The 23,195-nt window shown below is 41.1% G+C and overlaps 1 protein-coding gene across 2 annotated transcripts in view; it reads left to right on the top strand.

The window, feature by feature from the left end:
- Nucleotides 1–23,195, top strand: part of tnksa (tankyrase, TRF1-interacting ankyrin-related ADP-ribose polymerase a) — a 96,657-nt gene that overhangs the window by 56,377 nt on the left and 17,085 nt on the right. For both annotated transcript variants that reach the window (XM_084339677.1, XM_084339678.1), the window contains 11 exons: nucleotides 292–386; nucleotides 1,205–1,271; nucleotides 1,590–1,776; nucleotides 5,685–5,806; nucleotides 5,901–5,992; nucleotides 6,819–6,897; nucleotides 7,241–7,412; nucleotides 9,112–9,191; nucleotides 14,230–14,375; nucleotides 14,486–14,651; nucleotides 21,035–21,254. In XM_084339677.1, coding sequence (XP_084195803.1) covers nucleotides 292–386; nucleotides 1,205–1,271; nucleotides 1,590–1,776; nucleotides 5,685–5,806; nucleotides 5,901–5,992; nucleotides 6,819–6,897; nucleotides 7,241–7,412; nucleotides 9,112–9,191; nucleotides 14,230–14,375; nucleotides 14,486–14,651; nucleotides 21,035–21,254 — 1,426 coding nt within the window. The remainder of the gene's footprint in view (nucleotides 1–291; nucleotides 387–1,204; nucleotides 1,272–1,589; nucleotides 1,777–5,684; nucleotides 5,807–5,900; nucleotides 5,993–6,818; nucleotides 6,898–7,240; nucleotides 7,413–9,111; nucleotides 9,192–14,229; nucleotides 14,376–14,485; nucleotides 14,652–21,034; nucleotides 21,255–23,195) is intronic.

A 23,195-nucleotide genomic window follows, 5' to 3' on the forward strand; every position in this document is an offset into this window, starting at 1 on the left:
AGTGGTGGAAAAGCCCATTTCTCTCTGAAAAGCCTTCTCTCAAGAAATGTTCTTACATCTTGCTGCTCAGTGGGTACAGAATGTCTTCTTCCTTTATTCCACTCTGTATGTACAGGATTGATGTTGTGAAATCCTGACTATAGGCTGTCTTGCTGTAGAACGAACATGTGGACTAACAATGTTTTATATTTCTCTCCCCCCTCACTGTGTCTCCTTCTTCCCCTGCCTCCTTATTTTCTCCTTCCTTTTGCTTTTTTGTTTATCCCCCTTTGTTCCTACCTGTCTCTCCAGTCCACTCCACTCCACCTGGCAGCAGGATACAACAGGGTGAGGATAGTTCAGCTGTTACTACAGCACGGAGCAGATGTTCACGCCAAGGACAAAGGGTATGTACAGCTAAACTAATCAGAATAAAAACTGAATTTAAAAGATGACGGCAAATTTTGAACGGGACATCATTTTGTCTCTGTTCTGATCAGCTGTCAGAATCTGTTTGGTGAAGGTTTTCAATTTTCAAACATTGTCTGTGAGGCGGCCCAACAACTGTTAGACCCAGACATGGTTCCCAGTGGATGAACCTCTGGGCATTGGTGATTCTCTGACTCTTCCTGCAGCACCACCATGAGGATGTCATTCAGGGTTTTGAGTAAAATTTCTCAACAACTATTAAAGCGTTGTCTTCAGGATACATTATGGTTACTGTGGGGATCCCTTAACCTTTAATATTATATATATATATAATATAGCCCAATCTTCAGGTCAAAGTTCTAGGTAGTCGTTCTTCTGGTGCAACATGTAAGATCTTCACAGAAAACATTAAAAAATTAGCTAAAATGATCAACACAAGGTGAACAAAATTCAGCTTTAGCATTATGACATGCATGTATTGTGTTGCAGCGATATCTACTGAAGTTAGCATGCTAACATGCTAACCCTGGCTTGTCCTGGTCCAAAACTCCTGTACTAGCTGTATAAACACCAAAGCTTCCCCAGTTGCTCCTGGCTCCCAGTCCAGACCACTAGCTGCATGGCTAACCGAGCTAACTAGTTTTCAACAGGTGGCCAATTCTTACATATTGCGCCTTTTTAAATCTGAAGAATAAAAATATAATGGAGAGGTAAAGAATCAGAGGCTTGTTCTGTTTTTGAATGTTAATGCTATGTCATGTTAATTAAAATTCTGTTTTGTGTTTTTCCCCTCCAGTGGTCTGGTGCCTCTACATAATGCCTGCTCCTACGGACATTATGAAGTTACTGAGCTGCTTCTAAAGGTACACACACACACACACACACACACACGCACACACACACACACACGATGGCTCAACAGTTACTCAGGCAGTGGCACTGACTCTTAATTAATAGGATTGTGTTTTTGCTATTAATTAAGATGGAAATCGAATTCAAAGAAAATCAAGTCCCACTGTTGATTCGTCTTTTGTTGATTTTGCTATTTAATTAAAAACAAGAAAGAGCCGTACCATCTATGAACCAATACTAATCAGTGTTTGTAAGAACTTATAAAAATCCAAAACAAATCAAAGAAAATGATGCTCATCACTACTAACTTTGCTCCGTTTTTCCTCCAGCATGGTGCGTGTGTGAACGCCATGGATCTGTGGCAGTTCACCCCTCTCCATGAAGCAGCGTCTAAAAACAGAGTGGAGGTCTGCTCGCTGCTGCTGAGCCACGGGGCCGACCCGACGCTGCTCAACTGCCACAGCAAGAGCTCCGTGGACATGGCGCCCACGCCCGAGCTGAAGGAGAGACTCACATGTGAGTGCGGTGCCTTCATTTCCATAAAGTGCAGCTGCAGTACGTACAGTGCTGCTAAATGTGTCATGGTGCGGAATTAATTAATAGGTTGTTTGAGGAAGGGTGTATTTACAACGGTCATGTTTGTTTGAACTTATTTGAGCATCGAGCAGTTTAAAGGGTGAATCTCAGTCTCGCAAGAAGGTAGATGTTGTTGTCTGGAGCTGAAATCGAGAAATTATGGGTTTAAAGAGAGGCAAAGCGAGACATTTGAATATATTAACTTGGGCTCTGGGTAGTTGTTATGTGTTTGTACATCTCATAGGCCAAACCAGTAACAAATGAATCAAGAAAGTAATCACAAGACTGATCAATAATAGCAAAAATGGTCAGTTGCAGTTCCAGTTGCGTTTTTCTTTCCAGCTCTTCATCATGACTTTCTGTGTACTTCTGCAGTAGAGATGTGTGGAGAGGCTCTCCACTCATTTTCATATATCAGGAATTAATTTTCATCTTTGGCAGCAAATTTACACAAGCTGTCAGAAACTCTTTTAGGTGAAACTCTGCCAACACTTAAGGAGCTGACCGACTCTAAAAGATGCTCTTTAAATGAACTTGAAGAAACTCTCTAGCCGAGCACCATTAAGGATATACGCAGTCCAAGTCCTTTTACAGTCTTGGGTAGTGTTTCTGCATATATGAATAAAGTTGAGTGCAACCTTTTGGGACTCCATAGAGAGCTGCACACAACTTTGTGAATTGCCTCAAGCGATGTCCCTTGAGTCAGCGTCGGTTGGGCCTGAAGACTACAAGTTTGAACAGGAAGTACATCTGGAGGAGTGGAAGGCCAGACCACTGCAGTCCACTCTGCAGCTCTGCTTGGGGCTATATTATATTAGCCTCTACGGGAAACAACAACAGCCTCAGAGCTAACAACCTACAGGCAGAAAATGGCATGTTACCCCTCACCCTAAGCTGGCTGCTAACAGTACGAATCTAAACAAGCTAGCAGCTTTTAGCTTTCCTCTGGCACTATATTGGAAAAGCACTGCTGCTGCATCTCGGGTTTAGCACCTCCCAAGACTGATAACATCTTTGTGGTGGTTTTAACTATCCCCACTTTCCAGAACAGTATTAGAAGAATATTATTTTATATTTAGCACAGTAACCATGATCCAGGGTTGCAGGTAGAAGAAAACCACCTTGCACCTTCAGTTAATAAACACATTAGAAAATGAACTCTACGCACACAGTTTCAATAACCTTAAGAAAGCAAGCAGAACTCAATAAAGTGCAAAGAATACCAGAAAACACTTTGCCGTGTATGTATTAATGTATTCAGAGCAGACACACGCACCAGTATAAAAACACAAACGTGTAGAGCTCCTCATAGAACCCACATTCATTATTTCCCGCTCGACTGTGAGTCACATCCACAACTGCTGCCATTGAATTCCTTTTATACAAAAGCTCATTCACTGAAGCAGTGCACCTTCACCTCTGGATGTGAGGATCAAGACCGGTTTCATAAACCTTTTACTCCAAATATCCTTGAACAACTGCACATCATGTTCCATTCTGCTTTCAAGCTGATCCAGGGCGGTGTTACGTTAACCTTCTCACGATGTACTTAGACTCTTCACACCTGCTTCTTTTAAAGATGCCGGTTGTGTTTTGTGTGCGTTTTATCCATGCTGCCGTAAAACCTGTCCTGTTTTCTTATTTGAACGTTTTAGTAGATGCATGATATTGAATTAATTAAACATTAAGAGCACCACAAATGAATCCACGCAGCGGTTCCTTTACGTCTACAGACACCACGGAGTCATAGCAGACAAGCTCAGTCTTTGTCTTTGGCAGACAGCTCTCTGCAGCTCTTTGAAAATTAACTAGTGAGTCAGCTCTCTCGCCGTTGCACTTGTTGCTTCGTCTGTTTAATGACGCAGATCAGAGCAAAAATCAAATGCAACATCAACCGTGAGCCTTCTTGTGTTTGTGTGCAATTGCAGGACAATTGCTCCTGTGAGCTGTTTGTCCTTTGATGAGGTTGTGTCTTTGCTCCTCACAGAAACACAAACCTAAACCTGAAGATGGTTGTTTTCAAACTCAGACTTTTCTCCGTAGTATTCTGACAGAGCTTGTGTTGTATCGTACACCTCTAGAGTGGAGATATCTGCCTATAGGGTATGTGTGTGTGTTTGTGTGAAAGTCTCCGTGTTCAGTGGAGGTTTAGATCGCAGGAGTTGGGATAAAATTCAGTGCCAGGCTTTTTCTTGTCCTGGGGGAAAACGTTATCTGACAGTCCAGACTTTGAAAAATACTTAAAATGGAAATCCTAAAGAATTTAATTTAAATAAATGTCACTATCCAAATCAGGCAACACAATGATGATTGAGCCTCTTGCCCACTGATTAAAATATTGCGATATTTACAAACTGGCAGTATTACAAACTGGGTGTCTGTGGGGACATTGCCTTAGAAAATGCTGCATTAAGTTGCTAATGCCAACCAAAGATGTCCCGCAGCTGCAGCTTCACGTTAAAAGCATTTAACAGAACTTGATTCACAGTTATGAAGTTGCAGTAAAAGCAATGGATTTGTCAGTAAGCTCGGCACTGACATTGATCAAAAATGCATCTACAACAGTACACTGCTAGGACAGTAATCTTCTGTATTTTCTGACAGCGGATCAGTTTGAAATTTCAGCAGGGTGTAATGGAACAAGACGGAGCAGCTGCAGTGAGCTGTTAGATGAAGACAGGCTGCACACCTTCAACTTCTCAGCGAGGTGTAACCAACCACCTCGAACTCATGCCGGGTGCAGCAAAAAAATCAGTTCCCGCTCTCTCACACAGTAATGGAAAACATCTGTCTTGAATACAGATGTGGAATACAAGATGTGTCCGGAATAGAAAATCAATATAAAAAACACCTTTAATAATTGTATATACTTTTTAGTGATGTGGAATACGGGCAATTTGTTGAACATTCAAACTAAGCTAAACCACCTTAAGTGTCTCAGTATCCTTGGAAAGCTCAATATATAATATATATATAGTATATTCAAACAAACCATTGCGCATTTGAATTAAAATCTAAATTCTCCATGCGTGGGAACCTAACTCTGTGCAACAAAGACGTCATGTTCATAATCTCTGACTTTTTAAGAAATACTGGAAACTTTCTCCTCTTCAGGCCACTGAAAAATGCTTCAGATGAAACAATCAGAGAAGAAGAACATAGCTTTGGTTGCCCACACTAAGGTTGTTAGCTGTGATGAGACATAGACACATAGATTCTTCATTTTAAGGGGTCACAAACCCAATAGTTTGAGAGGCGCTGTGGTGGACTAACAAGGATGAGAAATGATTTAAAGTTTCTCTCAAACAATAGACTGCAGAGGCTGCTTCTGTTGTTGATTCTCTCTCTGTGGACCACGTTCCCTTGATGACGTGACGTCTGTCTGGCGCTCATGCCATTTGTCCAAACGTCTGATTAAAAATGCGTGAATGCTGCTGCTCACTTGGTGGATGGACTTGAACGGACTCCTTTTATTCAGCCTGAAATGCCGCCGAAGCAGCATAATTTGTTGTTTGTAAATTTTTCAGTCCTCTGGGGGGATAATCGCTTGTTTCCGCTCCAACTCCAGCACACAGACTGTTGCATCATAAGTTATTAGCTCGCTAGTAAGAATTCTGGAAGTAATCTGTCTGAAATATTTGGTATGCTGCAGGGTCGCTGCAAGTGAAAGAATATATTGTTGTGACCCCCTGAGAAGCTCGTAACTCCAGCTTTGATCAAGTCTTTCATTCAGCTGAAGCGTCAGCTGCTCCTCTGTGGGTTGAAATACTTTCAACCCTGTCAGGATAAAATTTGGCTGTTTTCTCTGTTTCTGACATGTTGACGTGTGTGTGTGTGTGTGTGTTCAGATGAGTTTAAGGGCCACTCGCTGCTCCAAGCTGCTCGGGAAGCTGACATGGCCAAAGCAAAGAAGACCCTGGCCCTGGAGATCATCAACTTCAAACATCCACACACACACGAGACAGCGCTGGTAAGATGCGAACACACGCACACTTGATTGTGATTCCTACACTGGTGCACGGATGCTAAGATGATGTTTCTGTGTGTGTCTGTGTGTGTGTCAGCACTGTGCAGTCGCATCCCCACACCCGAAGAGGAAACAGGTGACGGAGCTGCTGTTGAGGAAAGGCGCCAACGTGAATGAGAAGAATAAAGAGTGAGTACCGTTGCCATGTGATTTATTTGTCGTTATGCAACGCAAGGTTGGAAAAAATTCTGTAGTGCATTTTTTAAATTAGCCTCTGAGCAAATATAAACAGCAGCAACGAGATGGTGAACATAACATGCTCAGCATCTTCACACGAAGTTCGACGTCAGGTAAACACAACCATATCTCAGTGCTGTGAAAAGGAAGAGTAAAACACCCGATGGTATTAATAAGCAGACAGGTTTTGTTTAGTGATCTCGTAAGAGGTGACACATGTCAACAGGGGGACCAACTTTGACGCAACAACGGCACATTTTCCATCGAGTGAACGCTCATCCACTCCCTCTTGTTTTCCCTCTGTTTCTATCACTCTCCCTCTCCTCCGTCAGCAGGGTGCTTTTTCTTCCACCGCTCCACCATCACCTGGGTACAGCGGCCGGGGAAAATGCCTCTTCCTGTTTTGTTTGCACAATGGCTGACGCGCTTCCTTTGTGCTCTAATTCGGTCTTAGTTTTTTGTGAAATAAATCACGCCCAGCATAGTGAAAGCGAGGGATTGTGGAGCCAATCTATACCCAGATGGCCATTACACTGTGCAATCAGTAATTACTTCAGAACGATTTTTTAACCATTCAGCTTAATAAGTTGCCTATTACCGGTTTAGTTACTGCAGCAATATACTACCCTAACTACTCTGACTGTATCGATTTCAAAGTTTTAATTCAAACTGTAAATAGGCAACTTTTTTTCTCATTTATAACGTGAATAGATCGAACACTGGGTGAACATGCTTTTATACTCACCTTTATCACCTCTTTTTCTCTCCCCCTCTGTAGTTTCATGACTCCTCTCCATGTGGCAGCGGAGCGTGCTCATAATGACATTATGGAGGTGCTACAGAAACACGGTGCCAAGGTTAGTCATATTTCTCCGTTTTCATCTTCATCCAGCAATCTATTTATGTATCTCTTTACTTCCGCCGTAATCCCTCTTAAATATATGCAAATATGCTTTTCACATTCCTGTATAAATCTCTCTGTTTGAACATCCGTCTGCTTATCCGTACATGCATATAGAATAACACTGCGGCAGATTTATTTAGTCTGTTTGGTTGTTTGTATCTCGTTCTCGTCCCCACGTACAGAGCTATCCAAAGCATCTGATACGCAACACCGAATCAGAGTACATGCAACATTGATGTCCAATTAATGTAACTGCAGTACATCTGTATCATAACATGTGCTGTTTGTGTTTGCAGGTGAACGCCCTGGACACGCTGGGTCAGACAGCTTTGCACCGCGCGGCGCTGGCGGGCCACCTTCAGACCTGCAGGCTGCTGCTAGGATACGGGGCAGACGCCTCGCTGGTGTCACTGCAGGGCTTCACTGCAGCTCAGATGGGAAATGAAGCTGTTCAGCAAATACTCAACGGTAGGCAACCCTTTGTGTGTGTGTGTGTGTGTGTGTGTGTGTGTGTGTGTGTGTGTGTGTGTGTGTGGGTGGGTGAGCTGTGCAGATGTGTAGGTGCTGTGTTTTGGTTGCTATGTGCCAGCTAGCAACAGCCGGATTATCTGAAAATGTTTTGAAAGGTCAAAATTAATAGTTTCAGACTGAAGGTGCACATTCAATCAACCAAAGAAAAAACAGCACAGTGGCTTTAACGGGTCTCAACCTCTGACCAACATTATTAAAGTTATAATTATTTCTATTGAGGCAAATCTGCACTTTTGTAGACGCACACATGTGAACAATTAAATGAATAAACGAAAAATCTGCAAAATGGCAGATGTAGGTGCATGTGATTTTAGCATGAATAGTTTGACATTTTGGGAAATTCATTTATTAGTTAGATACAAGAGTGAGATAAGAAGACCAGTGCCACTTTCATGCCTGTTAAATAACTCAGCCACTAGCTGGTTAGCTTAGCTTAGCATAATTAGTTGAAAAACAAGAAAACATCTAGCCTGACTCTGTCCTAAAGTAATGAAACTTGCCTCCCCATGTTTATATGTTATATATGTTTGTTTTTGAACAAAGTGTTGAACAGAAGCATGGTTTTACGCCACAACTTTTACGGCTTTTGTATAAATTAGAAAAGATATAACGTGTTAACGTGTGAGATGTAGAATCGCTGACTCGCTGTTTCCCCCTCATTCCAGTCCAAGCTGAACTCACCAGTTGCTTCAAATCAAATCAACCAGTTGATCTGAACAAGTTGCTTCACATTGACCAAACATACATGAAAGGGGAATTGATCTTTTTGGGCAACTCTTGGCAAGAAAGCGAAGAAGCATATTGTTAAATGTTGAAGCAGAGCAGCTGAGTCTGCCTGGCCTGGTATATATTGGCAAATCTTTGTTCTTTGATCTTATTTCCACTTACTTTTAACCACAGCAGAGTAATTGTCAAGTGGAAAATTCGCCTCCGAAGAACGGTTGTTAAAAGTCAGTAGTTCCATTTCGTGACGTAGCAGTTGATTAATCACTCTCTGCTGTCGGTTGTTGTCAAGTTGAAAATCAGCAAAGATAGAAATGTGTTCATTCAACAACATTTCTAACAGATGTTGTAACGTGTGGTTTTGTCATATTTTCCAATGCAAGATGCCTGCCCTTAAAGTAGTGCAGCAGCTCACACTTGTGTGTTTAAAAATGTCACAGTTTCACAATATGCAGTGTTACACAAACATAACTGCTATCATCAGTTAACAGAATGAAAACAGCTTTTTATGTTTGGACAAACACTTTATTTAATTTAAAAAAAATATCACATCCTAACAGACATTGTTATATAATAATATATGATTTATACAAATTTGCAATACATTTGAAATATAATTTTTTACTACTTATTATTAATATTTTAAATGGTAGAATTATAATTTTATAATATGGTAGAATTCAATACCCTAGACCACAGGATACCTTGAATTGGGTTTGTCGCTGCAACCCTATCTGCACCAGTGCTCTAGTCCTGTGACACATCCCTTGCATTAGTGACAGTCTGGGTGATTTTGGTCTAACGTCATCTTCTCTCTCACCTCCACCTGTTTGCAGAGGAGAGATTTACTTTCAGATAATTTGTAGCTTAGCTAGTGTTTCTCTGATGTTCTCCTGTTTGTTCTGCTGCGTAGAGAACGTCCCGGTGAGGAACTCAGACGTGGACTACAGACTTCTGGAGGCTGCTAAAGCTGGAGACCTGGACACTGTCAAGGTATTTCTAATGTCATATGTCACCCATTGTTGAGAGTTTTTGGTTAAATCAGTGCGAACAAGTAAGATGAATTGATATTCAGTGTGTTGTGTGTACATATGAAACATATAGTATGTGGTATCTCTCTACCATCAGTTGAACATTGTATAAAGTCCTTGAAAGCTTTACTTCCAGATTCATTGCAACAGTCCAACAATTAAAGAGAATCAATTGGCTTTCAGTAAGTCAGAAAATAACTAGAAGTCGTTTTGGTTATTAACGGGTTCAAGGATTGAAAAGAGACAATTTATTTCCCTCAAAAACAATCAGCATTGGCTCCATTTGAAAAAAAAAGACCATGAACTCAGCAGCCTTGGTGTGTGTGATGACACCAGTCCTGGGAAATAATCACCTCTGCGGGAGCAGAAATCTTTTTAATTGCCTCATTATGGTTTAGAAATAATACTGCAGAATACCGTCCAGAGTGTGTGTGGACTTGACTAGCTGCATGACTGAACATGAGTTTTATAAACCCTGAAAATACCAGAGCTAACATTTCCCAAGTTATACCGACTAGAGCTGAGCAATTAGTCCGCTAATTAATTAATTGATTAGTCAATTGAAAGAAAATAAGGATTTATTTTCTATTTTTCTTTGTCATTAATGATGGTAAATGAAGAGTAATGATGAACTTAAGATTCTTATTTTTTGTATCAGGTAAATTCAACCCAGTCGCCAGGATAAAATGTCGTCAGTTAACACCGATGCCTTCACATTTGCACATGTCATAGGCCAACATATCATACTGATGTTTCTACAAAACATTTCATATCACGTTCACCTTACATGTTGTACATGACAGAGGTGGAGGGGATGGTGGTAGAGCTACAAGCCAGTGACCGCAGCTTCAGACTGAGTTTTAACATTTGTAAATGTGAAACCACTGGATATTTTGGACAAGGGACCACAGCATTTCAACATTTGTAAGCGTTAGCCACTTGATATTTTTAAGGAGAACCTCGGACAATTTCCAGCCATGTTTGCGGTGACCTATAACAGGTATTTTAAGCCAAAACATGATCTTCTCTCAACCCTAACAAAGTGGGTTTTGTGCCTAAACCTAACCAGAGCATAAGCACAAATTGAAAATTTAACCTAAAGAAATGTAAATTTGCAAAATAAGGGTATGTAAAGTTACAACAAATCCATAGTTTGCAGAAAAGTAACTATGGTGATTGTGTTGGTAAATTTGACAGGGTCTCATTGAAATTGTGACTCAGGAAGTCCAGACTCTTTATTTTTAAACAACAACAGAACAAAATGTTCTGACCTTTTTACCGTTCTTGTTGCTCTTACAGCGTCCTGGTCGAAAGCCATTTTTGTCAAATGTCAGGCAGATATCAGATGTTTTCTGTTCATGCCTTCGTATTGTTGTTCACATTGATTGCAGTTACACTGCAAACATTTCTTCCTGCTAAAGGCCAAATTCGAGAAAAACAAGCTCTTTGCACTGGTACTGTTAGCAGTTTGATTTGCACCGGGCCCACTCGTGTTAGAAATGTAGGCGCTCATGATGCACTGTAATATGCCTCGGATAAAATCCACCCACCAAATGTCAGGACCGGGAAGATTCGCTAAAGTATTTGACAGTCGTATTTGGTGTCAAGTGAAAATCTGTGTCTTTACCCGCTGAGACAGACAGTAATGGGGTTATCGAGATGAAGAGGGTCTGTCAGTGTGTGAAGTGTGATGCCTTGGCAGGTTGGCAGAGGATCGAGGCAGAACAGACGATGAGCTCTGGTCTGGCTTTCTGTCAGTCTCTTGTTACCTGACACACACACACACACACACACACACACACACACACACACACACACACACACGTACAGGGACTTCTCTGGCTGAGCTACTGATTGACGTTTTAAGAACAAAAACCCTTTGCACTGTTTCTGGGATGACTCCTGTCATCTGTTCACATGTGGAGGAGGTTCAGGCTGAACTGTTCGTGAGATAGTCGCCCAAGACGATGGGTCAAAGAGAGACAGATTGTGTCATTCAGGAACATTTTCTACATCATTCAAAGCATTAAATTACTAAACGATGTGCTCAGGTATTTCTTGTCCTACAGTGCAGAAGCCATAGCCACATTCACTTTGTCAGATAACACTAAGAAAAATCCTTTGAGACATAGCAGCTATAATCTATCATGTTATAATAAGGTTGTGTTTAATGACACTGTGATAATGTGAGAGGGGTCGCTCGTAGCTAAGAACCTACAGAGAATTATCAGCCTCTTTCACCTTTATGGAGCTCTGCAGAGTTTCAGCTCATCGTTCAACTGTCAGACCCACAACTTTATTGCTTTGTTTCACTCTCGTCGCTCTCATATTTAGGGGCGTGACAGAATATCGATATGACGATATACTGTATCGCTTAATCCTGCGATACACTATCAATACACTTTTGCCAAATACTGATATTTTTATTAAAACATCCAGGCGTTCTTAACAGATTCCCCAGACAATGTGACTCTACCAGCGTGGAAATTTGTCTTATGCTCACCAAAAACGGGTAACGACAACATTAAATCAGATACAGAGGCACTGAGCTCAGCTGAGCTTTGACTCAGTTGTCAAACTCTGTGAAATTGACACTGAAATGCAGTCATGCTTTTTGCCTTTTTTCACAGACATTGTGATGTTTCAAGACATTGCAGAATCACTTTATCTTGACACTCTCATTGTCTTCGGCAAAGTATCATGATAGCATCTTATCATGAGTTACATTAATGTAATTTCCATTCCTACTCATTTTGTCATTGTGTGGTGCAGCAGCAGCTCTTAAAGCCGACTGTGCACTACCTGTTCAAAACAGCAGACAGTCATAGTTAGCGACTAGCTGGAGAACCCTGTGGAGCATTTAGCAGCTAAGGAGCCAGACATATCCTTTTTGGAGTGGGCAGAGACCAAAATGATCATAGCGTAATGTAGCGTAGCCTTGCATATCAAAGTGTATTGTAGTGCATTGTGTCATACCTTTGAGAAGCTTGAACCAGCATCAATTAATTTTCTGTCAATGAACTAAAAGACTTATTGACTAAATGCCGCAGCTCCACATTGGTTATTACTGATATAACTGCTCAATACGGAGTCCTCTTTGCTCTTTCTGAAGGGAAATTACCCAAGCAGACAGAGTGGACTTGTCATGTCAGCTCATATTGATATAAATGTGTTAGAAACAAACACTCAGAAGCTCCAGAACAAACTGGAATTGATTCATAACTGACCCCTTGTCATCCTGACCTCACCAGAAAGTCTCCACAGTCTTCTGTGCAAAACCTAATGTCGGCAATTTTAATCATACCCGCCAGCTTTAATCAAAACTAACCACTTAATTTTATTTATATTCCTCGAAACACAGCTTTAATCCACAGAAGCTGCTCTGCAGTTGCAGTGAAGGATAATGGCTTAAGACTGAGGAACAAGTCTACCAGCAGGATGTTTGATTGCATTTCCTGTAAAAAACAGCGTCCTAGAGAGTGGTGGAAGTAAACTTTAAACTAAATTCCCCACTGTGTGTCCTCTTACTTCTGATCTGAGGTGTAATTGGGTGTGAAATAAGAGAAAAGTAGCGCAGTTATTTTCTGTGAACAGCAGGGCAGCGGGTGTCGGCCTCAGTTCAGCAGAACTGCATTATTTCTCTCAACTTCAGTTAACAACTTCAGTATTGTTGCTGCTGCTCCCTAAAACCGCCCCACATATTTGATTTCACAGACATATTTTTCATCATAAATCATGATGGGTGGGCAGAAGGAACAATGTTACCCTTTTCTCTATTTTTGTTTACCCGTCTTGCTGTCTCTCAGAAGTACTGTTTGTCTGGTTTGATGCTAATCGTAGTTGGTGTTTTTAGGGAATCAAAAGGATGATGTAAACTTATGAGTCTGGGTGGCATTTAAGGGTGATACAGTATATCACCTCTTCACCAGATGTTTCTACTGGATATACATCCTACTTTGCCAGCATTTGAGACAGAATACAATGGGAATGTTTTCCCAACAAATGTAAACCTCATGGCAGAGGAAAATTAAGTCGAACATAAATGTCTGTTCAAACTTTCAGCACAAAAGACCGTATTCACGCGGCAGCCATTTCACCGCTTTGTGGTTGGTCAGCAGCTGAAAGACAGATCTGGAGAAACATTGGTTCATTTCTTAAGTAAAAACCACATATTTTATTAGCTTCTGCAGAAGTATCAATGCACATTAACACACATCTTGGACACTTTTATTTAAGCCTAAAAGTGAAACAAACTAAATGTAATCAAACAGTAATGCTTGCCAGGGAGTGGTTTAAAGCTAACAGCTATCAAGTATGTTGTTTTACCTTGAAATATGGGCTGATATCCCTCCAGATTTTCACTGTCCATCATCTTTTCTGTTGCCGTTCAATCATCATCAACCATTTCAGCAGCATAACATTATCCCAGCAATCGAGCTTCCAACTCTAAGCGTGATGTTGTTGTTAAGATACTCCTAGTAGTGTGGCTTTGAAAAACTGAATCACTTAAACTATAAATTGTTTCTAAGACTATACCTGAAATATTCGAGGCAGAACAAAGAAACATCCCCTGTTCATATCTGTATGTAAATTACATTCAGTGTTTTTATCCAATTATCAGAGAAAAACGACGTGTCCAGTTTCCTTAACAGTTGCTTTTTTTTTGTTCTCTCAGTGTTGCGATTTTGATTATTTATAACGATTCCTCGTCCATCTTCAGTAAGAAAATGCTGTTATTGCTTTTGAACATTAAAAAAAAAACCTCATTGTTCTGGATGAAAAACGCCTTTGATGAAAAACCTTTTAAATCTAATCTTTCTCCAAAGAAACTTTTTAAATCTAAATAATAAAGAACGATAATGAAAATAAATCTTGATTGCAATCACTACATGATTGGTTACCAGCCATGGAGAATAGATTTAATTCTTCAGCTCTTTAATTTGAAGACAGATATTCACTTTTGTCCCCCCCCCCTTGTCTCTTTCTCCGTCTCTCTCCAGTCGTTGTGCACGGCTCAGAATGTGAATTGTAGAGACCTGGAGGGACGGCACTCAACCCCCCTTCACTTTGCTGCTGGCTACAACAGAGTGTCTGTGGTGGAGTACCTGCTGCACCACGGGGCCGACGTCCATGCCAAGGACAAAGGGTGTGACACTTAAGTTGCGGCTAACATAAAATTAAACATTTACAGACAGATTTTGGTCCATTTTGTTAACATGATAAACTAGAAATAACTGTTTGTTTTTTCCTTTACAGTGGCCTGGTTCCCCTCCATAACGCCTGTTCGTATGGTCACTACGAGGTGGCCGAGCTGCTGGTCAGACATGGTGCCTCAGTCAACGTGGCCGACTTATGGAAGTTCACGCCACTCCATGAAGCTGCTGCCAAGGGCAAATACGAGATCTGCAAACTGCTGCTCAAGGTTAGACCTGCATTTTTCTCTCCTATCACCTCAAGAACTTTCAGTGCCACAAATGCATATGAATTCACGTTAAAACTTGGGCCACCTCAGTAGCAATCAAGACTTGATAAAACTCAGTGGTAGTCCCTGCCATGGAAATCAGACTAATGCTGCATACGGCAACTATTCAGATAAATAAAGACCCTTCTTATCAGTCTAAATCAAAGAAGGTGGAAGTAAAGGGAGGGTATCACCTACACTCTCGTGGTTTTAGATTGTCAGGTGAACTTCTCCTTGGACTCTCTGGGCATGTTTTTCACTATTTTCTGAATGTTTTATTGACTGAACAATGAATCGATCATGAAAACAAGAAGAGTGTTCTCATGAGAGATCACATCTCCACCCGGCCTGACCTTAATGGATCATAACATATCATACATAACATATGTAAAGACCTAAGCTTTCGCCTAAGAAGAATCTTATCAATATTTAATTGAATTCACAACAAAATTCGCTCTCAAGTTGCCGAAATTCAGGTTGAATTGATCTAACATGAGGTAGCTGGTAGTACTGAGATTCCAAACTGAAGCAGTTGTTGATCACTTGTGACTCTCAGCAGCCGGTCAACAGGAGTGAGGAGTCAGGAGTCAATGGTGGTATACAACAAAACAGTCAATAGAAGAGAGCATAAAGTCATACGTTTTCACAAAAAATATGAGGCTGATGGATCTTGTAGTATGTAGGCCAGTATGAGATTCATTTGCAATATGTTTCCCAATATTAAATATCAAGCAGATGTTATGGCTTCTTCTGGCTTTTATTTTGAAAAGAAAATGGTGAGCCAAGGGATTTGAATGAGGCTACATGTCGTCTGTCACGTCATGTCACAATATTGTGATATAAGATTTTGGATATTGGCCAAACCTAGTAGTATGTAAAATTTGCTGTGGACAGACACGACCATATGCATGATCGCCTCCAGGCTTAAGCTTGGTGAAGATATTAATTGTTAGCAGCAGGCTTAATAATATCTCCATCTTAAGGAGCAGCTTCTTCTGTTGTCTGTGTGGCATTAAACATCACACCAGCCACATCTGCTAACATTAGCATGCCGATGCAGATACCATGCAGGACTCCAGGATACGTTGAAGTCTGCCGGATTAAAACGTTTGAATTCGGCAGCCATTTTCTTGGTGTGGCTTTAACCCTAACCCCTCTTATCCTCCTCTACATACAGCTTCAGAGGAAAGTATTTACAAGACATGAGTCTCAGAAATCTGTCCTGCCATTTAATGCTCTGTATGTCCAGTGAATATTGTGTGTGTTACTCAGTGTGTACATATCAACAGTACAGATCTGAAGTAAAAGTCGTTCCGAGTCCTGTAATTGGCCCATCAGACGCAATAAAAGCTATAACTTGTCATGCTCTCAGGGATAAACTGACCAATCAGACTACAAGGCTGAAAATATCTGCAGTGTGATACCTGATTGCCACGTCTCGTAGTCTAAATGAGTCCTGTGAAATGTTGCGGTTTCACAGCTGAATGTGATTTTGTTGTTCCTATCATAATCACCTCCAGACAAGGCTCCATCACCGCTGTGTTGTTGCCATATGGCGCGGCATAAATTATTATTAGATCAACACTGTTGAGTTCATGCACATGAACGCACGCGGCGAAGCAAGTACACATCCGCTGCGGGGATAATGTGTTGCTTCCAGACTTAAAATTAAAATTCCTTCACTGTTGTTGCACAGTGAGATCAGGTTTGGAGCAACCTCTACCAGATGCACTGAAGAAAATGAAACTAATAACAACATTTTAAGTACTTACAAACACAGAATGTATTAAAGACTAAAAATGCTTCAAAACGAGGCTTGTTCAAGGATAGTGGAAAGGAATAGCAAAGGAATATTGCTCATGGTCTGTTAGATTGTGAGATTGACAAGGTCAGGCTAAGTGGTACCAAAGTAGGAGCGTGATGATGCACCGAGTGTGTGCGGATGTGGTGGTGGTGCGGTGGAGCTGCTGGGATGACAGTTGTGGTTGTGGGGTTTGCGGGGGGAGGGGCAGTGTGAAGGAAAGTGACAGCTCTGAGGAAAAAGCAGTTTCTCAGTCTGACTGTACAAACATGCACTGTCTTTGTTTGGGTGGAGTCTGTAGAAGTGATTTCATGGTGCCAGCCTTCAGGAAGATGAGATCCAGTGACTTTAAAGGAAACTAATTGATAATTGTTGAAAAAAAGTCAATTGTGAAGTAAAAATAACAAATGTCCAGCTCCTCAAAAGTGAGAATACCCTGGATTTCTCTGTCATATCATTAAGGTTGTTTTTATTATGCACATTTACCATTTACGCATTATAAGACCCAAGTGGAAACACCAGAAGTTAAAAACAAATAAAGTCAAAATATCACAAAACGGTTTTAAAGTTTGGCTGAAGTGGAAAGGTTGGTGTATCAGTAAGAACAGGATGCAACAAAGATGAGTAGATGGTAACCCAAATACGTTAATTCAACATAAATGCCATCATGTTTTCCACATTGTTTCCGCTTGAGGTTTGTTACACCCTCTTCTTCTGCAGTGGTTTAATGGCATGCGGCTGGAAAGTTGGTGCCACAAACTCTTTATCTTGTTGTGCCCAACTCCTAGTAAAGCACAGTAGTGGATGGAAATACACATTAATTAGCATTTTCTGAAAATTCTTGTAAACTTTGCGCAGCATACGGATTCACACCTGACTATGATTACTTAAATATCTTTGAGGTTTGAACTGTTGGTGCCAAAAATAACAAGCAATTGAAAGATGTCACCTCTGACTCTAGGGGATTTTCATGAGCAAAGCCAGTAGTCATTAAAAATTAATTTAGATTTATCATAATGAATAAACCACCAACTGCAGCCCTACACTGATTGTCTGCAGTCAGCACATTCATTTCACTACTATACACTGTTATGCTGCATGTAATCATCTGTTATTTAAAATTCTATTACACAGTATGTTGACCTGATTGTCCCAAAGGCAAATTGATATTGATCCAAACTCAGGGAAAGAGGGGTCGTCCTCTTAAATCACTTTGTGATTATGAGGGTGAGGGCCAAAGGTCAATAGTTGTTCAGACTATTAGTCATATACTTTGGCATTAGATTATAGATGAATAAATGAACACATCAGTCTTCTCATACTGCCCAGTGCTGCAGCATTGTATCCCCCTCTGTCTGAAACACTCCCTTTTAGCTCCTGTCTCTTTAAGGCCCCCCCTCCCGAGTACCCAATCTGCTCTGATTGGTCAGCTCACAGACGCCTGAGCCAGCAGCGCTTACAACAACAGGGCAGCTGTGCTAAATCAGTTCTTATATGCCAAACTAGCTTCTAGACATAAATTATGTGAATTTGTGACATGGTGACGTAGTGTGATGTCACAAAGTCACAGAATTAAAGGCAGGACTACTGACGAACAGTGTTTTCTGTGGGAGAGAGGAGCTTCTGTTGGTGTGGACTATTTTTTTTAACTTTCAAGATCTTTTACATGCACAATAACATATACAAACACTGAAGGAAAGGACAATACTTAAAAAACAGGTCTCCCTTAATACAATTTTATTTTGGTTTTTGCCTTTAATTTGCGTCTGTAGTTGGTAACTTGACTCAGTGAAATGTTAACGATGCTCATGAAGACCGGTCAGCTCAGGACTTCAGCACGTGTCCAAGAACACCATCTGCCTCAGCAGCTTTGTTTGTGTTCATCCAACAAAAGGCTCTCTTATCTTAGTGGGAGTTTATCACAAGCGATTGTTCTTCCTCGTTTAGCGTAACATCAATGATGGACTTACCTTTGAGTGCAGAGCGGTTGTGCTTCGTTGTTTTGTTGTTGTTTCATTCAGCAAACCTTGGCGGCTGTTCCCCCTGTCGTTAGCTTTATCATAACATATGCAGCAGCACATGAAACATATTCCACACTGTCAGTATGCGTAGCCTCATGTGCAGATAAATCCCAGTCGGTGCTCTCCAAACAGTCCTGGAGTTCAGCGATACAGCAGCTCCCCTCAGGCCGCTCTCTCACTTATCTGATGGTTGCCCTAAGAGGTCTGGAGGCAGAGGTTAGAAATGCAGGCAGTGATCGATTGTTCAAGGTGGTGGGAAGGTTTGGCATTTTTCCACTCTGGTTGGAAAATCCTTGCAAATTTCAGTCAGATTTGAAGCTTGTGTTTGTGATTCCTGCGTACACATGGCAGCGCCCTCATTTCCCCCTTTAACACACACATGCACACAAAACAACAAAGTGTTCCCGCACTCTGGTGTTAATCTGCCATGGCCTCGGGATCTAACTGTTCTCCCTCTCTGAATAAACCATTCCAGAGTTCAGCAGTCGGATTTCCTTTGTCTCCTCTATTTGTTGTCAACTTTCTATTGTCCCTTTTCTGTGTTGGATTTGTGCTCGGAGTAAAACTGCTGCGTTCGCTTCCAGTGCTCTGATATTCTGCAGGAGATCTTGTGAGACATACAAAACGCTTATTAGCATTCTTTTTGAGAGTGCGAGAACATAATAAAGTTCTCTGGGATTACAGAACAACCTATCTTGTTAGCACTTGTTAGAAATGTGTGAACTCTTATGATCTTCGGCTGGATGTGTTATCGTCTTGCAGGAGACCAACTTTCAGTGGAACGGTGTGAAATCTTTTTCTTTAGCATTTCTGTTGATGAGATCTCGGCTTATGCAAGTATCTTTCTTCTAGCTCTGCTTGTTGTTCTAGCCATTTATGTTGGTTGGTCATTGCTCCACTTTGGTCCAGAGTGAAATATGTCAACAACTATTGGATAGATTGCAGTGAAATCTGGTACAGATATCCATGAAGGTCCAGTCCATGAAGTTAAAATTCCCTGATTCAAGTTTCTTAGACTTTCTGTTTTCTTCATACCTCTTTGACAGTAAAATTAATATCCTATGGTTGGGTTGTGAACAAAAAAATGAGGGTTACAGATATAACCCTAGTTCTATGAACCCTGGATGGACCCCCAGGGTTAAGCACTGCTCAGGTGAAATAGAAAAGAACAAACCATCTAAGAAAGTCATCTTGGGCTTTTGGAAAGACTGATTGACATTTTTTCTCCATTTTCTGACATTTTATAGACTAAACTATTTGATAAATTGAGAAAAAAAATCAACAGTTTTATTGCCGATGAAAATAATTGTTAGTTGTAGCTGTAGCAGCTTGACTCTAATGCTAGTTTACAAATGTTAAAATACGACAGCGAACCTGGCAAACATTTCAGCTTCTTAAAATCTGCATGTTAGAAATGACGTTCAATCAGATCTAAGCACCACTGTGCCCAAGTACAGCTTCACAGAGCTTCTAGCATACCGGTAGCCTCATTACTGTGTTTATACACAGATCAAAAGTGGAAAATGCGTTACCTCTTACGAGCCAGACGACTGTTCACAAGAGAGAGTTTAGTGTTTCACTACAGTGAATGAAAAATCTTTCATGAACTAAATATAGACTGAATCTGAACAAAACCGACGTTTACTTATATGGAAATGTCCCAATTATAACTTATATGGGTCTCTATTCTAATTTTCCTAGATAGAGAATAAATTACAGTGAGAATGTGATTACATCAGCAGCAAGGAGATAATAGAAATGTAGAAGTAGGGCAGGAAAATCATAACATGCATAGTTTAAAAAAAAAAAAAAAAAACTTTGAAAAAGGCAATACAGCCATGAGAGATGTGTTATGGACATTTCCAGGCCAGCAGCAGTGGATACTCAGGGGAGTGGTCCCACAACATCAAATTTTAATGAGCGGATTTCGAAACGTACAATGAAATGACAAGTAACCGTAACCTAGGAGACAGTTGAGCGATGAAAATGTCTGCTTCCCCCCGTCGTCTCCAGGGTATGTGGTGTTTTCCACTTCACTGGCTGTCCTGTCCTCACCCCTCTTTCGTCTCTCCCTCTCTTCTTCTCTCCGGTGAATTACCTTCATCCACTTCCCACTCGTCACTTGTCATCGTTTCTTCGTTCGTCTGAGTGGAACGCTTCCTACGGGGTTTTAAGCGATAAGGGATTTTGAGGGCTGATATTTTGTAGAATCAAGTTGTGGGCCAACATTGAGTCATTAAATCGAGTCTCTGTTAAGATGGTTTAAGCTCTGCATTTCGATTTAAAACACGATTTACCTTAAGGACTTCTGTGTACATGGTGGATAAACATATCTCTATGTTTGTGGATGAGTCAAAATCCTCCTGAAGCTTCTCAGATTTGAATATTGTCTGTTTTCTACTCCTCTGTGACAAGAATATCTTTGGGTTGTGGACAAACAAGACATTTAAGGACATCACCTTGGGTTTAGGGAAACACTAATCAACATTTTTCAACATTTTTCAACATTTTTTCTTCTCCAGCACGGGGCGGACCCCACCAAGAAGAACCGAGACGGGAACACGCCTCTGGACCTGGTGAAGGACGGGGACACCGACATCCAGGACCTGCTGAGAGGAGATGCTGCGCTGCTGGACGCTGCCAAAAAAGGCTGCCTGGCCCGGGTGCAGAAGTTATGTAGCCCCGACAACATCAACTGTCGGGATACGCAGGGACGCAACTCAACACCTCTGCACCTCGCAGGTAACATGCATGCACACATTCACGTCATTTTTAGGACACACCCAACTAAATTCTTTGCAGACACATTGAAACCAAGGATAAAGCCAGAGGTTTTTAGTTACTGTTTGGCTGAAGTTTGCAGGATTTAAGCGACTTTGGACATGTTCTATCTGCTGGTGCCAATCACTCTGGCTGCAGTTTCCCAGAAACAGCCGACCTCCTGGGATATTGGCTCAGTGCAGTGCCAAGAACAAGGCAATGAACGCAGCCAGACAGCTAACGTCTGGAGGACAGAAACGCTTTGGTGAGAGACAGGCAGGCTGGGACATTTTTTATAACGGTTATCATTGAACGTAAGGCTTAGCATCACTCAGTCGAACCACACTTAGTTCACAGGTCAGGAAATATGAGCTCTTCAATGTCACCACCAGACAAGGTTACGTAATCGATGACCGTTACCAACTTCAGACAGGACAGAAAACCCACGAGCACCCACTAACATCTGGCTTCTGTTTTAATGTGAACGGGTAAAGTCGGTATTCACTCCCACGTCATAGGTGTTTATCATCTCCAGCTCCACCCGGGTGGACGTGCTAATTTTGGCCCCTCGTCAGGTGCGATGCTATGACGTTCGTTAAAGTCAAGGACGCTGGCTTGTTCATACTTTTCCATCCGACTCTGTTCAAGCAGATCGTTCAGTTGGCACTGAGTTTGAAAGACAAACTTACGCACTCTGTGTCACTACACCTTGTCAGCTGCCTAATCACTATGGCACACGTGCAACTCTCAACAGAGATGAGAAAGAAGTGCGATGTCTCACTCCTTAGCTGCTTCCAGCATCAGCTCTGGAAAAAACTGAGTGTCTGCTTGATATTGTTTTTGATTAAAACACGTTTTAACGTCTTATGGATCTGACGAGGTTTATGATCTTTTTCCTTATTAATCCGGCACGTTTGGGGATAAAGAATGAGACAAACAAGAAAAACAAACAGAAAGGCAAACTCTTCTCCTGGCAATGAAAAGTTATTTAAACTATTTTTTTAAAAATAATAATAACAGCATTCAGTGTACACGCTAATTTTGCTGTAAAAGTAGAAATATTAAAAGAGCCTGTGGTTCTATGATGAGCACAAGATTCATGAAACAAGTAGCTGATTGCTTCTCTATGGATCGTTAACAAGTTATTAGTTTGTTCAAGCAGCAAGTTTTTACTTGGAGGCGGATAATAATAATGATAAATAAGTTTTTACACAAAAAACACTAGAGGTAACACTGTCGGAGAGAATAGTAATAACATTAAATATATATTCATAAATGAAATTGAATAAATCATAATAAAAACGGTATAACAGGGTCGACATAATAAGATATAGGCTGGGGGCTTAGGGGCCCAAAAAAGGCCCCTGGTGATATGCCGAGACAGGAGACTCATCTCAGCATCTCAGATTGAGTTGAGGCTCAGAGTGGAACGGCACGTCTCAAATATAACCAGGAGATATATGACAGACATCACAGTGTCTTCACAATTATCTGCTGGATGTTCTCATCAATTCTAAAGGGAGCCAGATGTTCTCGTCTCCTCCTCGCTGTTAGGAACTGGGCAGCAGCCGTTTGAATAAGCTCGAGACGGACCGCTAATTTCTGTCTGGGGCAAAAAATAAGTCATCACGTATTGTAATTTCTTGTGAATGAGAGATGACTCAGCTGTGAGTAGACGGGAGTGGGGAAAGATGGTGTGCTCTGAGTTAACGTAATTAAGTTGTAAGAAATGTTGTCACATCCAGCTCATCCATCATTTTCATGTTTTTAAAGGGAAAGTTCGGCCTTTTTTTCTCTAGTTGTACATGTTCAGCCATCCTGACTGAAGGCTAGAGGTTCAGGGGGTATTGGGCTGTTAAAAGTTCAAATAATAACTGCAAATATGAGTATTTATCATGAATTACCAAGAGCTGAAAGACCATT

Source organism: Pagrus pagrus (assembly GCF_965226575.1).
Source record: "Pagrus pagrus genome assembly, chromosome: 19".
In the NCBI taxonomy this organism is placed as follows: domain Eukaryota; kingdom Metazoa; phylum Chordata; class Actinopteri; order Spariformes; family Sparidae; genus Pagrus; species Pagrus pagrus.